The sequence below is a fragment of the Hemibagrus wyckioides genome, linkage group LG07 (genome assembly GCF_019097595.1).
Source record: "Hemibagrus wyckioides isolate EC202008001 linkage group LG07, SWU_Hwy_1.0, whole genome shotgun sequence".
NCBI lineage: Eukaryota > Metazoa > Chordata > Actinopteri > Siluriformes > Bagridae > Hemibagrus > Hemibagrus wyckioides.
The window spans coordinates 7,239,912-7,264,350 of NC_080716.1; the positions used below are offsets into that span (position 1 = coordinate 7,239,912).

At 38.3% G+C, this 24,439-nt stretch overlaps 1 protein-coding gene across 5 annotated transcripts in view; it reads right to left on the minus strand.

The window, feature by feature from the left end:
- Positions 1–24,439, minus strand: part of astn1 (astrotactin 1) — a 223,908-nt gene that overhangs the window by 4,620 nt on the left and 194,849 nt on the right. For all 5 annotated transcript variants that reach the window (XM_058395830.1, XM_058395827.1, XM_058395829.1 and 2 more), the window contains 5 exons: positions 17,807–18,075; positions 14,445–14,578; positions 13,974–14,125; positions 4,038–4,170; positions 463–563 (listed from right to left, as the gene is read on the minus strand). In XM_058395830.1, the coding sequence (XP_058251813.1) occupies positions 463–563; positions 4,038–4,170; positions 13,974–14,125; positions 14,445–14,578; positions 17,807–18,075 (789 nt within the window). The remainder of the gene's footprint in view (positions 1–462; positions 564–4,037; positions 4,171–13,973; positions 14,126–14,444; positions 14,579–17,806; positions 18,076–24,439) is intronic.

Here is a 24,439-nt window from a genome sequence, read left to right on the forward strand (position 1 = left end):
TTATGGGACATGTGAATAAATGATAGGGTAAAAAATACACAAACACCTATTGCCTTAAAAAAGCAATGTGAAAATTGTCATTATTATCTATAGGCTGCGATAGACTGGTATCCCTGTCCAGGGTGTCAGAGTCTCCTGCGATAGTCTCCAGGTTTCCGACGACCCAGCAGCATAGAGAATGGATGGATACATGGATGGACAGATGGATAGATGGATAATCTACAGGGATGTTCGTGTAGCTTCTAGCTGTCTGTCAGTGTGATTAAAACATTGAATATAGTTCAATGCCTTTCACCTACAGTGTATTAAAAATGCTGAATATTTCTATCTAATTGTTGTAACATAGCTTTTGTTCACTTGTTCCACCAAAGGTTCTGCTTTCCTTTGTGCTTAAGACCATTAGGTCTTAAGACTCTACAAATAAAACTTTGTCAAGGAATTATAGATGAAGATGAAGGTTACCTTGTGCTTTCACATCGTCCACTGCAGGGCAGGGAGTTTTGATGGTGACCTCACTGGGGCTGGAGCGCCTGCCTGTGTTATCCACGGCCCAAAGTCTGAACCTGCAAAGAGACATATGGCCACTTTTATTACAGCTTGTGAGAAAAAAAACAAAACAAACAACAAAAACCCACACACATACACATCCTTACATAGTACACATTCAGCACTAATCTCTTTGCGGTGTCCTTCTCCACCTATCAGTTCACCATGTATTAGATTTCACAACATTATGGCAACCATGAAACAATACACACACACACCCTTGCCCTTAAACAACTACACATTAGACATATTTTTATTTAAGCCTGACAGAAAACAATCATTTCCTATAATTAACAAATGACACTAAATTCTGCTGCATGGTTCGAATGGCAAGGGGTAAAAACTGTCCAGACAATTAGAAATCTTTTTTTTGTATTTGTGGAGGTTGGAGATAACAGAGCACACCCCTGAGTGTGAACAAGATCATCACTCAGCAGAATCAGACACAGCAGATTAGCATGGCAACCCTAGAGGAAGTGAGTCCTGGTTGTTAAAATTAGGTTGAATTATATCTCCATCTAGTGGATGGCAATATAAACAACTAGCACCTGTGACAGCACAGTGTGGGTGCGTGTGGGTATGGTGTGCTGCGATGTATACACCATTAGAACAACAAGCCAGAGCCTGGAGAACAGGAGAAGGAGCCTCATAAGCCAGACAGGAAAGTTGTGGCATGATGGAGTTTTCAGGATGGATTGTTTGTATCATTTAAATAGAAGGGTACCATGAACAACACACCTTTTTTTATTTAGGCTGTATTTAGTTGTGCTTAGATTTTCTAAGCTAGCTCAAGTGGTTTTCTATGTATACAGTGTACAGAACACATGTTTCCTAGTGAACTCATAACGCAAGCCACAACTAACAACACAATGCTTAATCAGACACACAAGCTAAACACCACATTTAGCTTCTACCCATTTTTTTACTGCTAAATAACAATATAATAACTAAAATACATATTATTGCCTGTCCTTAAAATAACTTTTATCTTTCTACCTTTCTCACATGATTCATTTACAAACTACTGCACAAACAAAATGTTATTATTTCCGTAAATAGCACAGCTTCATGTAAACTAGTATGGAATGTCTGGTTTACAAACTAATACAGGTTAGTATAATCTGCTATCTAAGATGCAGGGATAAATTCATAGCTGAACTTCACTATTTCAGAATGAACTTTACTGGAATAGTGTCATTAAAGACACATACCAGCACAGCTCCACTCACTTCTAACACCTCATCTCACTTTGTCTCTTCACTTGCTTCTGAGAGGCAAAGGAGCACTACCTCATCCTCTCCATCACCATACACAGTCCATACTCCCAAGTGTGGTAGTTAAAAAACTTTACACACACACGCACACACACACACACACAGACATACACACACAGTGATGCTGCATCATGTTGTTGAGACAGCACCTCTGGCAACATCTGCACAGGAAAGTTTGCACTCCTTCATTTGCCCTTCACTCAGGACTTCTGAAGCACACTCAACTTTCAATTCCTGTTTCTGCTATCACCATTAAGCTCTCCTTACAATGTGCTTTTAAGCTATTCCAAAGCCTGAACCGCTTCCCCAGCTGTCTGAAAGCTTTAACTGTGGCCTGATTCAAGGTATGCTTCTGCCTCAGTACACAAAATAAACATATATGCCCATAAAATCATGCAGGATTGTACATGTGCACAAGTATATGTTCCTCACATGCCTACATTTTTATAGTGCATATTGCAAGATCTGTATTCATTTGTTTGCTGTTAAGAGAAGTGCCTGTTTGTTTCCTAATTCATGCAGAGCACATGATCAGAAAGCAAGCTCAGAGTCATAAGAGAGCAAACAAAGCCTAAGTAAAGTGTACCAATACGAGTGGGGGCACATTGATGTTACAGGTGTAGTTAAAGGTGATGATATTTGCATTAAAAGGCACTTGGAATAGTGAACCACCATAACATCACTACAAAATATTTACCTCTGAACTCCAACTCAGCCATATAATCAGAGCCCTGCCTCCCAGAATCTCCATTCACACACTTCCCTAGCTAGCCAAACTTACACAAGGCTAATAGCTAACTAGATTCAAAGTTAGATATTGAGCTCTAGTTATCATAAACACAACCTAGTTTCATAATAATCTACCAGTCACAGTGACTAATTTTCAGCACAGTGTACTTACTCTGTGTTTGTTAGCTAGCTTCACAATTAGCAAAAAAGTCTGTTGCATCATTGCTGCAATGTAAACTAACAAGTACTAGCTTGACTAGCTAACTGGGTGTGAGTGAAAGGCCATTTTTGGAGGCACCATCACTGATGAGAAAAAGTATATGACTTGTGGACTGAGCTACGAACTGCCACCTCAAAGAGTACAAGCAATCACTTTTACACAGGAGAATGTTATATGTGGATTAAATGTATGCAGCAGTTATAGCAGGGTTTTAAATTTCACTGTCTAACAGAAATTTCATTTAAGCTAGTGTTTACCTTTACCTGACATTTTTTATAGTAACATTTGTTTGCAGATTAAGACCAGTGCATTGACAATATGTATGTATGTATGTATATATGTATACTACTCAAAAAAATGAAAGGAACACTTTGAAAACACATCAGATCTCAATGGGGAAAAATATCATGCTGGATATCTGTACTGATATGGACTGGATAATGTGTTAGGAACGAAAGGATGCCACATCGTTTGATGTAAATGAAAATTATCAACCAACAGAGGGCTGAATTCAAACCCTGAAAATCAAAGTGAAAAAAATGATGCAGCAGGATAGTCCATTTTGCTGAAATTTCATTGCAGCAACTCAAAATGGTACTCAGTAGCTTGTATGGCCCCCACGTGCTTGTATGCATGTCTGACAACGTCATGCTCCTAATGAGACGACGGATGGTGTCCTGGGGTATTTCCTCCCAGAATTGGACCAGGGCATCACTGAGCTCCTGGACAGTCTGAGGTGCAACCTGGCGGAGTCGGATGGACCGAAACATAATGTCCCAGAGGTGTTCTAGTGGATTAAGGTCAGGCAAGTGTGGGGGCCATTCAATGGTATCAGTTCCTTCATTCTCCTGGAACTGCCTGCATACTCTTGCCACATGAGGCCGGACACTGCCGTGTACCAGGAGGAACCCAGGACCCACTGGACCAGCGTAGGGTCTGACAATGGGTCCAAGGATTTCATCCCGATGCCTAATGGCATTCAGGGTGCCATTGTCTAGCAGATACCGGTCCTGCTGATGGGTTAAGGACCTTCTACGGCCCTGTCCAGCTCTCCTAGAGTAACTGCCTGTCTCCTGGAATCTCCTCTGCTACTTAAATGACCAGATCAATATCCCAGTTGTTTAATTGACTTGATGCTATACTCTGATTACAAAGTTTTCCCTTAATTTTTTGAGCAGTGTATATATGATGACTTATAAAACCACCCAATTCAATTAATACTGCTGTCAGTGTCAGTTTTGCAATGACAGGAAGCAAACAGCACTCACATGTAGGCGGTGTCAGGCTCCAGGCAGCGTATGATCATAGAGATGGAAGTGAGTGGATCTGGGATTTCTCCCAGCATCACACACGGAGATTTGGCCCCAGACAGAATGTCGTCCACAAAGCTCAGCATGGTCTCTAGAATGAGAGCAAAAAATGGTTAAATGAAATGCATGCAAGCTTGCACATGCACAACTAAGTTATAATTTATTTATCTAATTTTAAGTTAAAAAAAAGCTGTACACTAAAATTTTAATGTCAGTTTGTTGATTGTCAAATATGATTAATGATGCTTGTATAAGGCCACACAGCTTCCAGTATGCTCTGTGTTTGTGGACCTGACAAGACACATGTTTTGGTGGTTTGGTAAGTTAATGTCTTTTTCCAGTGGTTAGCTTTCAAATACATCCATCCTCCTTGTACATTTTAACCTTCTAACACTTCAAACGAAAGCATTTCCATAACTGAAAAAGACAGCATGACTCTCAGCCCCATCAGCATTTAAAAGGCAACACTATCCAAAGAAGTGTTTCCCCACAACGTTCACGCTTTAATGTAAAGAGCACAGAGAAACCTTCTAGGAATGGAGACTTGTTGGCTCTGGTATTTATATAGCTATAGGTCAGGATGTGTTCTTAGTTTTCAAACAACTTTGGCTCCTCAGATTTCCTGAAAACACCAAAATAAAGAGTCTTCACAGTCTTATGAGTCTTATTATAAAGCCAAGTTGGAGACTGTTTGTCCAGCTGGTTTGCTAGCGTCATAGAATATGACACGGGGGCTCCGGTGTGTCTTTCTTGCAAGAGGAAAACCCATCCTGCGGACTCAGGGGAAACCTTTAAAAAGGTGATGGTGTCTTGCAGCCAAAACCCCTGTAGGCCTCCAGCTCTGAAAAACCACAGGAGTCCCGGGCATACTGAAAACAGATGGCCAGTGCCAGGATAAACCTGAGAGAGGAAAAGGTGGCTGCATGTGTACATACACACTGTCTACCTGACAGGCTACCTGCATGTAGCCTAGTGTGGGGACCCATGCCACTAATAAAAAGTCGAAAATAATTCATTCATTCATGTCACCCACAGAGGGGACATAACACCATAGCCACTAGCATATGAAAATACATTAAGAATTGTACTGCCATGCTGTAATAATCCTGCTTGCTTTTTGTGATTCTTTTACTAACAATACCTACTAAAGTCTGAAGCAGATATCTACTGCATCCTACAAATTTTGCACGAATATAACGAGTTTAATTGCATGTTTAAAAAAAATAAAACTATAAAGTAAAGTAAAAAATCTCTCTGAGGGTGCTTTTAAACTGGAAAATTTATAGTGTTTTGGTTAAAGAACATACAAGCAGCATCATGAGGAAAAGAGGTTTTTAAAAAACATGAAAGAAAATAAATAAATAGACAAATTAACAAATGAATAAATAACCACCAAGCTACCACTGGTTTCTGATTTAAATGGGAGAAGCTTTACAGGAGAACTGCAATTCACCAACTGTCTCTACTGAAACTGGGCAATTAAAGATTGTTCATTACCATAGATCTCTTGCCAGTTAAAACCAGTCTGACCATTCTCCTCTGACCTTTCTCATTACTAAGGTGTTCCCACCCACAGAGCTGCTGCTCACTGGCCTGGATTTGTTTTATTCTAGATATGCTAATATTTGAAATAATCAAACCAGCTTGCCTGGAACCAACAACCATACTGTGTTCAAAGACACTGGGAATACACTTCCCTCCATTGTGGTGGCTCAAGTGGTTAAGGCTCTGGGTCATTAACTGGAAGATTGGGAGTTCAAGCCCCAGCACCACCAAGTTGCCACTGTTGGGCCCTTAAGCAAGTCCCTTAACCCTCTCTGCCCCAGGGGCCATGTATCATGGCTGACCCTGCGCTCTGACCCCAACCTCCAAGGCTGGGATATGCGAAGAAAGAATTTCACTGTGCAGTAATGTATATGTGACAAATAAAGGCTGGTTCAGTTCTGTTTGATATGAACATTAACTGAAGCTCTGGAACTTGTATATACATTTTACACATGACAATGCTGCCACATGATTGGCCAGTTGTCCCACAGACATGATGAATTTTAGCCATTTCTGTCTTCAGCCTCACTTGATACCAGTCTTTTGACATTTAATCCAACTGAAAATTCTTGATCCAACGGGATATGTCTCCACTTGTTCTGTTCCAGAAAAAAAAACACCACAGCAAGCCAATATCACCCCCCACTGAACTTTCGTAACTCATAACTGTTTATGTCATGTGTTCAAATTAAGTTGAACACACACATTAAAAATGGGCTCAGGTTACATGATCCACAATTCATAAATACACAGTTTGCTCAGACACATGGGCAAATCATTGAATACAACAGCTGTGCCAAGCATTCTCTGAATTCAGTTCCAGCTTCAGATCTCCTGCTTCACAATAACATGATGCTTTTGAGCAAGTAAATTGTTTTCTTAAGTCCACAGCAGAATGCCTTTTGTACTAATTATGTTACGCAATGCACAGTCTTGGACTAACATGAATCTGAAGCAAAGAAAAACATATTGCCTAATATAACACTGTGCAAGAACATTAAGATGTACTGGTCTGGGAGTGAGATGGACCAGAAGGGATCGAAATATTAATATTACCAGCAGGCAGGAGTCAAACACATAAAGTCAGGGTTAATACAGGCAAATCAAATGATCACCATTATAAAAATGACCAAAACGTTCTGCATTGAGAACTAGAGACAATCATCAATTCATCAATATGATCTAGAAAAGACAGCTTTAGAATGATTATATACAGTCAGGTCCATTCTGCAAAAGCACAATGGAGTTGAAATGAAGTGCAGACTCACACCTTTAATTCAAGGAGTTTACACAAAGATATATCAGTTTAGAAATCTCATTTTTTACATAGTCCCTCTATATTCACAGGCTCAAAAGTAAATAGATAATTATAACTATAAGAAAAATATTTAATATTTGGATACAAATCATTTGCAGTTAATGACAGCCTATCGTTTGGAACCCATGAGCATTGCCTTGCTGCTTGTTTATTGGTTTTTCCTTCACTTTTTTCTTCAGTAAAAGAGAAGCATGCTCAATTGGGTAGAGGTTAGGTTACTGACATAGCCATTAAAGATCATTACATTTCTTTGCTTTAAGAAGCTCTCAGGTATGTTCTGACTTCTTATCCATCTGCTTACTTGTTATCCATCTGCTGCACAATCCTCTCACTTTTGCAGCATGTGACTAAATCTGAGCTGAAGGTTTAGATACTACTGGCAGCCATACATACCCATGCTGCCATAACACTGCCTCCAACACATTTAACAGATGATATGATATGCTTTGTTTCATTTGTTTCATGAGCTCTTCCTTTCTTTTGCCATACTATTCCTATCATTCAATCAATCTAGGGTTCATCTGTCCAAAAAATCTTGTTCCAGCACTGGGCAGACATTAGATGTTTTCTAGCAAAGTGTAATCTGTCCTTCCTGTTCTTGAATGTTACCAGTAGTTTGCATCTTGAGGTTAAACCACATTATTTATATTCATGAAGGGGTCTTTTGATTCTAGACTTTGACAGTGATGCACAAAGTTCTTCGAGAGTGTTCTTCACTTGACAACATGTTGTGAAGGAGCTTTTCTTTACCAAGTAATGAAATCTGCGATTGTCCAATTTATTTATTTTAAGCGGTCTTCCAAGTGTTTGGTGTTGCTGAGCTTGTCAGTGCATTTCTTTTTTTAAGAATACACCAAATTGTTGATTTAGCTACTCCTAACATTTCTGCTATTTTTTCAGCCTAATGATGGCCACCTTCACTTGAACCTCTTCGGACTGCATATTGAGAGTTCCCATTTACTGTTACCAGATACAAATTCAGCACAACTCTAAACATTTAATCTCCTTTATTTTTCATAAAACATAATGAGAAAACAGACCACATCTGGCCATGAAACAGTGCAGCAGTCAATTGTCCAATTACTTTTGAGGCTGTAAAAATGGCTACAATCCTTAATCAGTTGATGCAATATTTTTGTTCAACACCTTCTGTTAAAACTGAAGTGTCTACACTTAAATCACATCTTAATTGCTTGAATTTAAATCCATTGTGGTGGTGTACAGAGGCAAAATTATTAAAACTGTGTCACTGTCCTGGTACTTGTAATTATAACTGTAAATACACAAAACTTCAGATCTTGATCTTGAATAGAAGCTGTTACATAAACACTGTAAAAGTTGCCATGTATAAGGAAAAGGTAGATAAATATTAAGAACAGGTATTTATGCAGAGTGTTTCGTGTCAGTAGAACACAACCAGCATGGACGTGACAGCAGCATTCAAGACAGAGAGGAAGTCGGGGATTCTGCATTAGTCTTGATTGGATTAAGCTCTGTACATTTTCACATTTTCCCATGATTCTTCCTGCATTAAAATGTTAATGAATAACAGTTGAGAGATAGGAAGGAAGAGAAATAAAGCAAGTAAACCTGAGGACACACACATAGAAGTTCTTTTGTTCTTTTTAAACAGGTACACATTTCATCCTGAACGCCAAATTCCACACACATCACAGGAGCAACTCCTTGTCCAAAGTACTGGCAGTTTTACCCATTCCATTAAAGCAGCAACTCGCAGTACCAGCAGACTTGGCAGCAGCACTGAGACTCAACAAATAACATCTGGTCCTCCTTGTCTACTCTGATGAGCAAACAGCAAGGAGATGGATAACAGCAGTTTGTAGTGCATCAACTTTTGGCACTACCTCAGAAAAAAAAAGATTAACAGATTCAATCTCCCACATGAAAAGAATAGTGTTTTTCAGGGGAAAATAGGACATAAAATGCTAATTGTAGCTGATGAGGGGGTGTCAGCACTAAGTTGTGTTTACTTGGATGGGAGTGGAATGAACACTTCAATCTGCTTTCACTTTAGTGCAAGGAGAGTTTAATATGGAAGCTGCACTTGCTATCTACGTCATAGTGTTGTTAAGGGGTCAGTTTTGTATTGTTCTGATTAACTTTGATTAGACTATGATAAATGCACATTTCTGAAGGCACTCTAGAACTTCATATTTGACACGGATGTGAGGGTGAGGAAAAGGTGAACAAATGCCTAGACAACAAAGTTTAATCGACTCCACACACACAACATAAGGTAGACAAGCTGATACACACACACAACACACACACACACACATATATATATATATATATATATATATATATATATATATATATATATATATATATATATATATATATATATATATATATATATGTATATATGTATATATACACCTCTTCTACACCTTTAACTTCACCATTGATACAGAAAACTACCTAGCATCTGATTGGTACAATAATACAATAGTGTACTGATGCAACTGTGCATCACTGTTTTAGCACCACAAAGATAATCAGTGCTATCGCACTACAGAATGTGTATGGAATGCTAGCAGAATTCCACAAACATATTTTCATGCCTCTGAATCACAAATTGAATTAAAAACAAACAAAAAAACCCATCAAGGAATGCACCTTTAACCATAGGCCAAGACCAGATGTTCCTGACCAAAATGGGCATCTGCTGTCTGGGCCACACTTGAAGGGCAGGAAACATGAAAACATCTGTGTAGGCTTTAAAATGAAAGTGAGAGCAAAGTCAGTTCCCATAGCGCAGTCTGCTCTATGGCCAAACACACTTCATTAAATTTACAGATCATAACATGTCTGCCTCAATAAAGATGCTGGCGACCTCTGCTTCCACTGACAAAAGGAGACTTTTGTTTTCACAGTGTTAAAAAAAAAATCTGCAGGTTGCTGGCCCTTTTCCTCAGGTGTAAAGCTATTGTGTACACATTACGCATTTATAATATCTATGGTTTGTCTTGTCTCTTCCCTGCATTAAATGTTCATATCCTCTGCTCATATATATATATATATATATATATATATATATATATATATATATGACTATACAGACATGTATGCATGTGTGTGTATACGTGAGCAGTGTCAGCATTTGCACTGTACCTGCTCTGCTAGAGATAATTCATCTGGGCATATGGTCCAACTGAGACATTCCTCAGCAATGAAACGCTGTCTTTCCCCTTTTCACCCACACCTTCCCTTTTTCCAGGATTCCCATTCCTGCAGAATCATGCCACTTTTCGGGGAGAAAAAAGGCAGACACCCAGGCCTAAGACCCATGGGTAATCTGCTTGCAGTCAGAGTGTCACGTTCCAGTGACTGCTGGATAAACGGCACGATCAAAGCCCTGGGTGTATTTCTTTCATCAGCCAAGAAGCTGAGAGCAGACTTCCCACTAACATGGTCCATACCTTTGCACAATGTCGAAAGAACAAAAAAAAGATACAGAAGAGGAATGCAAGAGAACTCTATGAGGTCACATTGTGTGCCTGAATCCCATTAAGTGCTCGATTAGTGCACAAATAGCAGCTGTCAAAGACATCCGGCCTCTGCACCTCAGATGTGATACTGCTTCCATCTACTTTAATTTTCAACTTTCTTCATGGTCTAAGCCTCTACTTCAGGGCTGTGCAAAAACTCCAAAGCCCAGGTCAAGCCTCTGCTAGACACGCACATGCAATAGCACTGCCGTGAGTTCTGATTATCCTGAGCTTGTTAAGATAATCTCCAAAGTAACAGCGCCATTATGCAATGAACAAAAGTGCAACAGAAGGTTCAATACAGAAGACCGGAATCTGTTCCCCCCACTGCAGCAGATAACGAGAAAGCGTTTTACAATGGAAATGGTTTCCATGATTAGGCTTCATACGGTTCTCATGAGTGTGCAGAAACAGGATAAGCTTTTTTTTCCTAATCAGTATTTCAATTTGTGAACTTTTCTGAAGTTTCTAGAAAATGCTATAAAGATATTACTCATGACTCAACATACAGTCAGAAATGTAGCACATAACAGTTACGGTTCTTTGTGTTTTAAAGGCATTAAATTCACATTTCAGAACAAATATTAATACATGCAACAAAGTTACATTTATTTCATATGATCATACGTACTAAACCATGCTAAGAATTCATTTGTGTTTAAGGCACCCAATTTCAGCTGAACATACAGTAAATATGCTGAAGGATGGACAACAGATTAAGTGCTCCATATTCCTTAAACTGAACAGAAAGGAGCAGAGAATGTACAGAACTGGATTTATCTACTGGAGTTAGCTTTTTGACTAAAACCAAGATTACAGCTAGAGAACTGAATATGTCGGGCATGCAGACAAAAGTGAAGCAGAGATCAATAAAGCACATCAGTTTAAAACCAGATTATTTGGGCACCACACATTACAACGAAGGATATGCTTCTAGAAGAGTAAGCAGTTTGCAATGATGAAAATGGAGAAATCAATAACCCCCCACCCAAAAATCACATGAAGTCAGAAAAGGAATGTCTCTCTCATCAGGCAGGTAAGCCCATGAACCCAGAAAAAATAATAAAGGTTTACATGAATTCGATTCATTTCATTGATTTGATGTTGATAATTCATCACAAAACTGACTGGAATTTTGGACTTTAATAAAGACGATGTCATGATCAAGTCTGATACATATATTATTATTTTAATATTAGTAAGCTATTTTGATTAGTACTTTATTTGGTTTACATAATTCTGATTTGTATCCACATATTTGACAGGCCATGCTGTTATAAGAAAATAATCATGAACCACAACAATGATTACAAGTGGCTATAACTATTACAATCATTGTACTTTATAAACATTTACAGATATTTTTTAATAGATGGAAAAGCTTGCAGCTAGAAATACTGGCAGAACGGTGCTGTTATAGACCAATCTGAATCTGGCATTTAAGAGCGCTGTGGTATTAAAGAAAAAAAAAAATCATAATGTAGTGAGAAACTCCCAAACATACGTCACACTTATCCCATAGGTTCATGAAAAAAGGAAAAATGGAAAATGTTTTATTATAAATCCGAATAAAATTCACTTGTAGAGGAAACGAAAGCCAAAACCCTTCAATTTAATTCACAGCTGAAAGTCAAATCCAATAAGGCTTGTCAAAAACCTCAAAGAAAGTTATCTCTAAGGACGTTATCAAGACAATCGCAAGTACGTCAAGGCACATATGTGCATGCTTAGAAAAAAGGTTTCATCTAGCACTCTGGATTCTTTTTTTGTGCTTTAGTAGTTTGAATTCTACAACAGATTATTTCCCTTTTAGGGAAAAAGCCTGAAAAACTACAGTCATCTGAAATTTTCTCAGATGTAATTTGAGAGAATTTACCGCAATGTATGCTCTGCTGAAACTGGAAGTAGTAAAGACAAAACACATTTTTTTTTAATGTACAGTTTAGAAGACATTAATATGCACAAAAATGATCAAATTTCACTTTACCTCCCTAATAGTCACATATTCTCACACGGTTCTTAATGTATAAAACACCATAGAGTCTTTACAAACAATAAGGTCTTATGTCTCTAATTAAAGAACACACACACACACACACACACACACACATTCTGGCTCTCTGTACAGCTGAGCTCATAGAATAGCACCTCTTCATTTATCATGTTTCACAATCCCACATTTGGGCTTGATATAATGTTATGTTCTTTTCTTTTATAGCTGCCTTCATGTCTGACATCCAACTTAGATGGCTTAATCCCAATAACTACAGGGAAACAATGTATATGGCTCTAAAGTCAAGGAGGTATCCAGACCAGATATGAAAGCCAAGACATACATGCTTCAAAAGGACCATGGGATAGGTGTGCTAACCTTACTTGAAACAAACAAACAAACAAACAAAAAAACACCAATAAAAATAAGTGTTTGGAAACTGAGAAGGGCAGCATTAGTCTCCTGCTTTTGGAAAACTCGTGTCCCATTCCCATACGCTACAGCCATTTATAATAATGTATAAATGAGATGTCTACATTCAGCCATAACAAAGCTCTTCAGCAGCCAGTATGTGCAGATTAATCCTAACCATAAAAATGGCAAGAGTGAGACAAACACCTTACCTGATATTGGAATTTAGAAAACAGATTCTGCTAAAAAGCTTCATGAACTTAACATTATGCCAAACATTTAAAAACTAGGTGATGGTTTTCCTGTCTTCTACGTGGAACTCCAGCTGCACCCACTGTAGCCTCAGATTCATGTTCTTGGCTGAGTAGAACTTGCTGTGGTCTTCTGCTGTTGAAGTCCAGCTGCCTCAAAGCTTGATGTTTGTACTTTCTGAAATGCTTTTCTTCTCACCATGGTTGTAAAGAGCGGTTAGGAAGTCAACACAACCTTCCTGTCAGCTAGAACCAGTCTGGCTATTCTTCCCTGACCTCTTTCATTATGGCGTGTGTGTGTGTGTGTTAGACACTTCCACCCATAGAAGGAAGCATCACTGCAAATCACTACAAATTTATTTTGACTAATCATCTTTATAAGATCTCAGCCAAATGAACTCCTTTGGCATATTCTGATGGATAACACCACCATCATCAAAACAATACCTGATATAATGTCCATCACTAGAATAGTGTTCATTCCTTTAATAGAAACAGAGGCTTGCGTAATCTTTGGCAAGGTTCACACCAAGGTAATGTACAAGGTAATTCACTTTATGCCACTTTTTTCACTTTAATTTAGGTTACATCATTATAAATTGAGTAAGAGCTAGACTCGATCACTAGACTGTAGATGCCATACTCATTATTCTTTCACAGATGTTGAGCACAACCTAGTGGTCAGAGCAAATAAGCACAGGCTGCACATCGAGACACAATTTTCATCATTGTATGCCAAGATGATTACCTATTGTTCCAGTAAATTAGGATAAATTACATCAAAATTCAGTGTTAAACATCTTGGCACACATTCCGACAGTATCTCACTCTGAAGAATGTAGGAATAAATTACATTTGACTTGCCTGTTTCAACTTTTGTATGGTCAGTCCTCTCAGTGATTTTCTCCTGGCTGATGAGGTAATCCACAATCCGCACACCAATCGGTGGTTCTGCATGATTCCATTCCAAAGTAACCAGTGAGCTGCTGGGTTCATATGAGTGGGACAGCTTTAGCCTGAGCAAAAAAAGTAAATAGGTCATCTACTGTCATTACACTGAATTTATATAGATCTGTAAAGCTTCTTTCTGATGATGTCTACTGTTAACAGTGCTATACCAATTAAACTGATGGATAGTAACATGAAATTAGCACATAATAAAATAAAGTGGATATTACATTTCAGAAAAGTGTCTGTGGTCTGATGGTTTTGAAGCTGGAACCCAAATCTCTCTCTCTCTCTGTGTAAAGTATATTTACAGAGCACAGAGTTCTTCTTGATCACAAACTCATAACTCTGTGTTTGTGTGCCTTAGACACGTGTTTGCATGCTTACATGGGCTGAGAAAGTGGGGCACACGTTGGCAGTCCATCAGCACCAAAGGCACTGGAGTCACAGCGACACCAGTCATCGATGACATCGCCTTTCCCTGAGCACCACAACATGCTCATCATAGCTTCCTGCAGAGACTGCCAAAGCCAAAGACAACATGTGATGAAGCCAGTTTTTTTCCCTTGCTGCATTACCTCTAGGAAGAAAACAGCTAACAACAATAAACAAAACTACTGTTGTGCTGTTAAATGAGTACTTCTTTATATAATACTTAATCATCAGCATTGACATTATATCAACAGAAACTGTACAAGAATTGTTGATCGTTGATGTTTTACTGGATATATTGATACTATATTGTCAAAGAAAAGCTTTTGTGATTCCTCCCCAAACTGTTGCCACAAAGTTAGAATCATTCAATTGTCTAGAATATTTCTGTATGGTATGTCCTTATGATTTCCTTTCACTGAAACTAAGAAACCCAAACCTATTCCAGCATGACAGTGAAGACATGGTTTGTCAAGATTGCATAAATTTAGTGTCCTGCACAGAGCCGTGATCTCAACAGAGCCCTGCTGAACCGCTGTGGGATGAACTGGAACACCAAATTTGTGCCAGGCATTCCTGCTGGACATCAGGTTGTGCTCTTGTGGCTGATTAGACAAGTCTTCACAACTGATGTCCAAAATCTAGTGGAAAGCCTTCTGAGAAGATTATTATAACAGCAATGGCAGAGGCAACTCCATATCAATGCCCATGGGTTTTTCACATACATACTGTATATTGCCATATAGTGTAACAAACACAGAATCTGGAAAGTTTCAGAAGGACATCTGACCGCCAGGTGGTTACAAACCATCACAACCAAGCAGGTAAAACAATATCTTTATCCAGTGTATATTTTGAGTAGCTTGTAGAGCTTAACATATCTGGCAAAGGGACTAAACTAAACTTAACCAAAATTTTACAATTCATCCCCATCAGAAACAATGAATATTTAAACATTAACTAAAACAGGGGTTTTAACAGGGCCCCTATAAATGGAAAATAAATTCCACCGAACCCCTTAGTACTCTCAGATTTATTTTATGAACATTATCCAACTGTCCAAATATTAAGCTCATTATTTAAATGTGTGCAATAATAGTTATTGGAGCCAAGGAACTTTTTATTCCTGAACTTTCCACTCACAGAACATTATTTTTTATTAAACTTTTGATTAAATTTAAGCTGACATTATTTATAGGCCTATCCCACTTTAAAAACCCTAGATCTAAAATAACCTGACTAGACAGAAACAAAACACATCATCCCATGACCCTGTGTCTTTCAGTGCATAATACACGAAGATTCTTAAAACACTAAGATTAATATCATTAACATATGACAATGAAATTTAAAAGAAAATAAGGTTTTTCCCCAACTTCACTGGCCAGCTTTTCCTCCTCACCCCTATCAGAATGCTAACCCATGTTTCCTCAGACTTTCAACATGTCTATTCAAACTTCAACGATAACACTGGGCAGCGCAACACCTTTGACGGTAAGAGCTATTTGCTGCATATATGAGCTCATAAACATCTGCAATTGAGAACATTGCTGTGAGTGACGGGGTGAGAAAAATGCAATCTCTCCCTGCTCTATAAGACTCCCAGCAGGATCGACTGTGACAGTATCAGAATTTGATTTCCTAAAGATTGGGGTGAACATTTTTCTGTTGTGCCACGCAAGAGTCCCAGAATGCTAATTTTATAGAAGTATCTAACGATGAGAACCACAGTGCGCAAACCAAAGGGGAATCTATGGGAAATTCCTTAGGATAATGGCAAAGAGGAAGAAACTAACACTCAGCAGAAAGAACAGAAAGATCCTGCTTTGGCCAATATTGAACATTATGTTTTTATATTAAATAGCCAAATAGCATACATAAAAGAATATCTATATTATTAAATCATTTTTTATTCATAAAAAAAATTCTAGCTTAAATAAAATGTTAATACTTAATGATAACAAACGCAATAAATAGAAAACTACAAGAATCTTTGAAAAATAGGAAAACATTCTATACAAATTGAGTTACATATGCAATTAGTGCTATTCTGTGCTTCGAGATACTGTGCAGTTTTATTTTAACACACAATTATTTTTTTCAAACATAATCAGGGAAACTGTTTCATCATAAATCTTTCTGAAATTATTGGTACCACATTGGAATAACAGCACAACCTGTATAGTGTGCAGATGCTTCAGCTAGCAGGATCATACAACACTCTTTTCTATATATTTTCACTGATATAGTTCACTGATACCTTTGGCCGCAGTTATAGCCATGAAAGTTGTCGTCAAAAGTACACTTACATGCTCATCATCTGAAGGTTCAAGTGGGATATTTTGCACAATTTACTTAACATTATGGCCTGGTCTATTCTGCTTGGAGGTCTGAGACAGTCTGTGCACTCACGACAATTGTAACAGGTTTTATACACTGCATCAAATTTGCTTGCAGTTTTGTTCCCTCTGTGGTTAATGTAAAACAGCACTATGGTGTTGTCAGCCTGCGCTAACGTGTGACCCCTTTAGGTTCCTAAAAATGGTGCAGTGCTAGCCACACATTCTTCATTGTTCAGGATTTATTTTACTTCACCCCTCTGTGATGACAATTATTTTTAATTCCTTCACTGCAGAGAGAATATCTAAGGGTATGTCCCGAAGGAGAGAACATGAGCAACAGAAATTATGATTTCTTTTTTAAAATGACAAAGTGTTAGCATAAAAAAATCTTTTTTGTTTTTTACAATTTAGACTTTTCTTATGAACTTTAATTAACTTCACTTGTACCCAAAGTCTAGACCCAGCCGAGCAAGGAAAGGAAGTCTCAGTGCTTCGAGAAATGAAGTACTTGCAGAATCCTCTCAGGTTCACTTCCTTGCTACACGCTCATGAGTATCTTTGTGTCCACATCCATGGCACCTTGTGCTTGCTGATATCGCTCTCTATGCTTGGGTCACTCACCATCACACTCTCCATTAAAGATACTGTAGCTGTAGCCTGAGCTTTATGAAGTGAGCAGATTGTTTTTATATTTTTTTAAAAAGGTTATATAACCTAGGCTATTGAAGATAACAGGACGATTTTTATAGACTAGGCTGTGTCCCACCATCCATGCACTTTCATCTGCACAGCCATGTTTTAATGGGCAGAAGTTTTAAATAACTGAGACTCTCACCATGGAGTCTCAGTTATTTAAAAGCACTGGGTACAGACATAAACAGGAGTGTTATAGTACATTAGTGTGACAAAAGATATATCTATAAATATATTTAAAATGGTAATAAATAATAAAGCTAATCTGACACACACACACACCTGGTAGGTTTCATTGTTGTTGACAAGCTCATAGATTGGTGCTGCCTTGGTGACTTGGAGCAGCACAGGCTCTGAGGGCCTCTGGGTCCCGGGGCTCATGTGGCACAGGTGGCATGAGGGTGGGCACTGGCCCTGGCTGCTGCAGTCCATGCGCACACCTGCTGTCAAACGCTTGGCCCCTGAGTCCAGCAGGCTGGCTATATAGGCTGGATAGGTGAGAGTGCGTGTCTCTTTATCCCACTCTTCCGACTCATCAGATGGAGAGTTACCTGCAGCAGGAATGACATTGATGTACTCAGTATGAATGCAACATATTTTAAACAAATAACAGTTTGATATTCTTTACTGTCAATTATATAATGTAAATAAAAGAATGTAAATACAGTAAATAATTAAAAAATACAGAAATTATTATCATAATTATTATTATAACAGTCTGAGTTAGATATGCATGTCATTGTTTAGTTTTTGTTTTATAGTAGAAGAAGCATGTAACTTGGAAGCATATACATACTGATCATATGCATATCAGATTCAATCATCAGATGTATAAGAGTAAATCTACAAACATAGAGAAATTTTTTTTTTTTATCAACCTATCACAACAAAACTTGAAAAACACCATGTGTGTATGCATTTGACTGAATAAGTCATTCTGTAAACATCAGAATTGTCCAGTTACTACTAAATTGCCCATGGCGACTCTTGAAACTAGTAGACGTCTGCTACAACTAAAGAACATGTGTTTCAGTGCTGCTCCGAATGAGGCCTGGTGCTCCCTAAGCAAATGTGCATCATTAAAAGTTTAGAGAAGCCTAATCTATGCAAACTCTGTTTCTGATCATTTCTGTTTCCATTTTCTCTGCCCTAAAAGAATTTGTAACAACTTTAGCTTACTCTGCTGAATTTGTCAAATAAGCAAGTGATTTTTGAGTTCAATAGACAATTGGGGAATAACATTGCTTGTGCAAGCCAAAAAAAGACATAGGTTTAAGGATGTAATGAGCAAAGAATATATGCTGCAAAACAACTGTTATTTCTGCCTGTTCCCTGTGTTCTGTCGGGGTTAGCTTGCTGCTCGTCTCTGGAAACTGGAGACAAATAAATAAGTGAAATTGCTGGGCTCCAGTTCCCCCAAGTGCTACACTCCATAAATGAACAGTGCCAAGTCAAGCCCCCATCAATCCACTAGACAGAGACTGGAGAGAGAAAGAGAGAGAGAGAGAGAGAGAGAGAGAGAGAGAGAAAGAGCACACCTCTGATGAGCTATTTAATTAAACTTGGTTTCTTGGTTATTTAATACCTGTTCATGATCTTGAGACAAGCTGGCATTTGCACCCAGGGTTCAGTGTGACACCATGCATCAGTAGTTGAACACCTCTAGGCTCTTTCAGTGAGTGTGTATGGATCTGAAAGCTCTTTATGGAGTTTAATTAATCACAACGAGATATTAGATTTAATACCTGTAAAGGCACCTCAAGCCAAACTGTCTAGCCTGTTTTACCAGGTAGTCATAAAACATGCGACACTGGTGGTTAAGGCTTTAAGGGAGGAAAAAAAAAGATTTAACAAGGTGAAAAACAGTATTATGAAAATTAGATGTCAGATTTAGATTAGGGTCATATCACTGATATTAACTTTATCACTGATATTAACTTAGACTGTGCTTTAATTAGACACAGAACTGGAAAAGTAGTGTGAGATAAGGACAGTAAGACTATGGAAGACTGATAGTTTTGCTAAACGCTTTGCATTTTTTTTGCAACTATAAAACAGCCACAATCACTGAAAGACACAATCACTAAACCAGGGAAGCTAAGAAAACATAAATGTTATTGCATATGGCTGATACCCTTTTCCAGAAGAACTTATATTTTATCTCTTTAAAAAAAATACTGGTCAGGTGAGGACCCAGCATAGTGGTCCTGGGATTTGAACTCATAAGCTTCCAAGCAGTTGTCCAATACCTTAACCACTGAGCTACCACTTCCCTACAGTACTGTCTTTTGCTGGGAAAAATAGCAAAATTATCCTATACCAAAGAGAAATCCCTTAATATTTAGCTGTTTGAGGGATTTACACATGGTACTGCTGAGCAATTATCACACTGAGAGGTGAAAAATCTTCCCTGTGCATTGAGAAGGTGCACAAGGGCTGAAGGCTCATGAGTGACAGTTCACTCAGTGGACAGCAGAGGGTACTGTGGGTTCAAACTTTATACACCCATGAAATAAGGCACTTCTGGATCTATATGCTAAATAAATAAATAAATAAATAAAAAAAAATTTTTATGAACAACAACAACAACAACAATAATAATAATACATTTTCACTACATGATTTGGTAAGAGCATCACAATCTCAGGCTTCCCCATTCATGCCATTTGCAAAGTGAAGCAAGTGGCAGGTCATGGATTTACACAATAAGATGCACTGAAACTAGTCATGCTCTGAATAAGGTAGACTACATGTTTAGGTCTGAACAATAGTTTGACTTTTGCAGCATCATAAAATGAGACACATTTCATTGTGCTGATGGGTCAGTCTACATCTATACACTTAAGCAAAGACAAATTGCTCTCAACAGCTTGCTGTTTCTCATGATAATTCAGTGTGAGAGACGCACCTCAACATTTCATGCATGATAAATGTTTTTCACACAGTGACTACTGACATTACTCCAAATGCACACTCGTATATGTGCCATTCGAACGCAGGAACATTTTTTATATCTAACAGCCTGCTTTTGGTCAGATGGGCTCCAGTGGTTAGATAAATACAAGACAAAGCACATAATGATTCACTGATGACACCTTCGACTCAGATGTATGAAAAAGCTAACAGACATGCATTTTATGCAATACATGGTTTTTGAGTAGATCATAATCATTAAAACATGACACCATATCTGTCATGGTAAGTGCAAACTAATCACATGTAATGCAGCATATAAACACATGAAAGCACATATGTATCCTAGTTGCGAAAGATAAGGGCGTCCATATTGCACTTACATTCCAACTCGTTTTTCCTGCCCTCCTTTTCCCCCCCTTTCCCCATCTGACTGCTGCTGAACTCTTGCAATCTATTTATTCCTTGACCTTACATACACAGCCAGGTCCCATTCCTAACTGACAGGCGTCTTCATCTCTTAATATAAGGCACTGCTTGGCAAAGTGAGACTAGCCATGTTTATTTACCTGAGCTTGGGTCTGTCTGGCACAAACAGCACTGACATCTTGTTTTGTTGAGTAAACTAATTGGCAAGTCTTTCCATGATCCCACCACAAACACTCAGGGCCCAGAGAAACAGCTGGGACTTGCCCTCGATTCAGGACAAGCACAACTTTCCATCGTCACTTTCATGGGTAGTATGTGTTATATTTAGCATATCACATTGAACGGCGTTATGAATAATATTTAAGAGATAATCAATCAAGGAACTTGTGCATAAAAAATATGGCAAACTGCAGTGATATATGAGCAAGAGTGGAGCAAATACCAAAATGTGCTCCACTGTAGCAACTATTACTTCAGTTTGCCACACACATATATATATACATATATAGTGAATAATTGAAGTAATAGGTATATATATATAGTGAAAATATCTATGAATAATTTCATTTAGTACTCATATATTTTTCGTTCTAGATTTTAGCCACTGCTCAGTCATGATGGCACAGTCATTTATAGTACAGACAGATATGTAATGGCACATAAAGGTCAAGACTGACCTAGAAAGTTTCTAAAATATTGGATCAATCTAACAGGGTCTGCAGAATCGCCCAATATTACAGATCCAATCCATCATGCTTTTGTGCTTTAAAAATGATCCCCTCAGGCATCTATGTGGAACAAGCTATATAGTGATATATGCAGTGTCTGTGAGTAGACAGACACAGACATAACAGATATGAAGAGCACAGTTTTTCTTTGCCATTAATCCAGTTTTATCTGTGGCAGCACTGGGCAGCTGGCAAAGCGTTCTTTTCCAGCGCACAGCATTAACACCAGTGCTCAGGCTTTGTGTTGTTTACACTTGACTGACTGGCTGAGTTTCATTTCACCCAAAACTTCTACTTCTTCTAGCTATTAAGTGCTGCTAGAGCTCATGTTAATGTTCAGTGAAAGGCAGGATAAAAAAGAGGGTGTGTAATGACACTGACTTTACTCGAGGATGTGGAGTGATGAATGGCCTGTGGTGAGAAACGCATGTCATGGTCTCAGGGTTGAGGAGTACAATTAAGCTTAATGTTAGGAAGAATGACAGAAATGAGCTGCAGCATTTTTACATTACTCTTCTTCTCCCTGGAAGGATATGTTTGGAATCTTCACTAGTATTTGTATTTCTAAAATGTGCATTAGGTGTCATTCCCATCACCATGGCTTGTGTGTATGTGTTGTGTTTTTTTTTGGGGTGGGGGGGGTGGGGGGGTGTTTAACTGCTCTAACCATAACCCTTAGCTTGTTCGGGACATAGCTTGTTTGTTCGAATGTAGGATAAAGGAGTCAGCGTTAAAGAAAATGGTTAATGGTGAAGCTAAACTGATGATGTCCATGACAGATGCTTGTAAAAGTTACCAAACACTAAAAAGTGTTTTTAATTCAGGAATGCTTTGATTTTATTCTCCTCCCTACTGATCGCATCAGAACAACTGACATAACCAAGGAAAATAATCCATGAAACAAGAAAATCCAGAAAGATGAATAAGTTAAAATATCTGCAATGTAAGTGATTAGAAAGCCTCATGTCTCCTAGTACATCCTTTATGAAAGACTGGAATACAGAGGGGACTTTTAGCAGGCAGTAAAGCTTAATCAAATATTCATAAAGTTCACTCTTCCATTCGTCTCCTTTACAAGCTTACTGAAATAGTTTAAAATAGTTTATATAGAGTATATAAGTTTACATGAAGAACATTTAGTCCATATACAGTACATGGTCAACCCCCCACTGTCAGATTTGGATAAAAATACAGGCTTCAACAAAATAAACCTAGGGTACGCAACAAAGCTTTACACACAGACTGAATAAAATAGCATCTTCTTATGTCAACGTAACACAAGCTCTCAGAGCTCATGACTCACACTGATGTGAATAACTGTGTCTTCCACACTGGGGATAGGAACTGCTGTAACATCACATGTTGGAGATAAAGCAGCATCTCTGTGTGTTTTGTGTGTGTGTGTGTTGGCATGTGCAGACATGCCCCCTCGGTGCCTCTTTGAAAGATTAATTATAAAAGAGAAGTCATCAGGGTCCAGTCTCTTCTGACCTCTAAAATGAGTAATTGGGCACAAGTACAGACTGCTCCATCAAGTCACTTGTCTATAGCCCCCATTCTGTCACCTCTCTCTCTCTCTCTCTCTCTCTCTCTCTCACACACACACACACACATACTGTTTACATGACAGTTGGTGCTTTCAGCTCATCCTTTGCCCTTTTCAAGTGGCTTAAATCGACCAGCTCTGTTCTAATTCATTTTTCACCTTTTCCTTTGCTGAAATTCAAATAATCTCAGTAGATACAGACATGCTGATATCATCATTCTCCATTTCACTTTTTTAGTCCTCATTGCCTACGCTGGCTCTCAGTCAGCTACTACACTGCTTTCAAAGTACTACTTCTTGCACACTAAATGGCCTTGAATCTGAACACATCTCACATATGCTGCAAATAAACAACCCCGGGAGGGTCAGTAGTGTCTGGTCAATAACAACAGTGCCTACAGTCAGGATGAAGTATACCATCTTTCAGCTGAACTTGGCTGGACTGACTATCAGGAAAAAAGCAAAATACGAACTCAAAACATTTCTGCTCAGCCGTGCCTTTAAAAAATACAAGGCTACTGCACCTTTTTTTTTTACCTTTCAATTTCTTTCTCTTTTCATTCCCATTTAAAATTGTGCAATATAAATAAACTTGCCTTTCACTGCTTTTGTTAAGTTTAGTTTGATAAGGTTAGTTTGTACTGAATAAAGTCAGAGATGAGTTTGAGTGTTCTCAGAGTCATTAAGTTTCTACTCAGGGTGAGTTCTGCTGCTTTGTACCCAGCGTTGCCAGGATAGGCTCCGGCCCCACTGTGACCCTAAATACGATGTAGCAGTTACTAATGATGAATGAATGAATAAATGAATTGATTATAAGCCAACTAAAATGCTCTGCAAAAAGAAAAGGTGAAAGAGAACAATGAAAGCAGACTTTCCCCCTCTTCTATACAGCAATAATTCCAGAGTTGAATGGTACTAATGACTCAGCTCATAAATCATAAGTACACAAACCTGACATTTCTTCAAGTACACTCTGAAATCAGAATAACAATCACAGAAACCTCACTAGGACACTAAGGTACAGACAAGATTAATGACTAGGCAGCCACCATTATTAATAGAGTTGGGGGGAGTCTTGTACATATAAACTAACACAGGAAGTCTTCCGCAAACAGATTATTATGCATCATTAGACAGGCGGGAAGGACACTAAACAGAGTAAGTACTAGGAATGGGAGAACAAGATAAATTGACTGTGTTATTGCTTTCTGATTGTCATTATGGTGCATACTGACTGTCACTGCAGCATTCAGAGAGAACGTGAACTTCAGGCAACTGCAGTCTAAACTTGCGGCATCT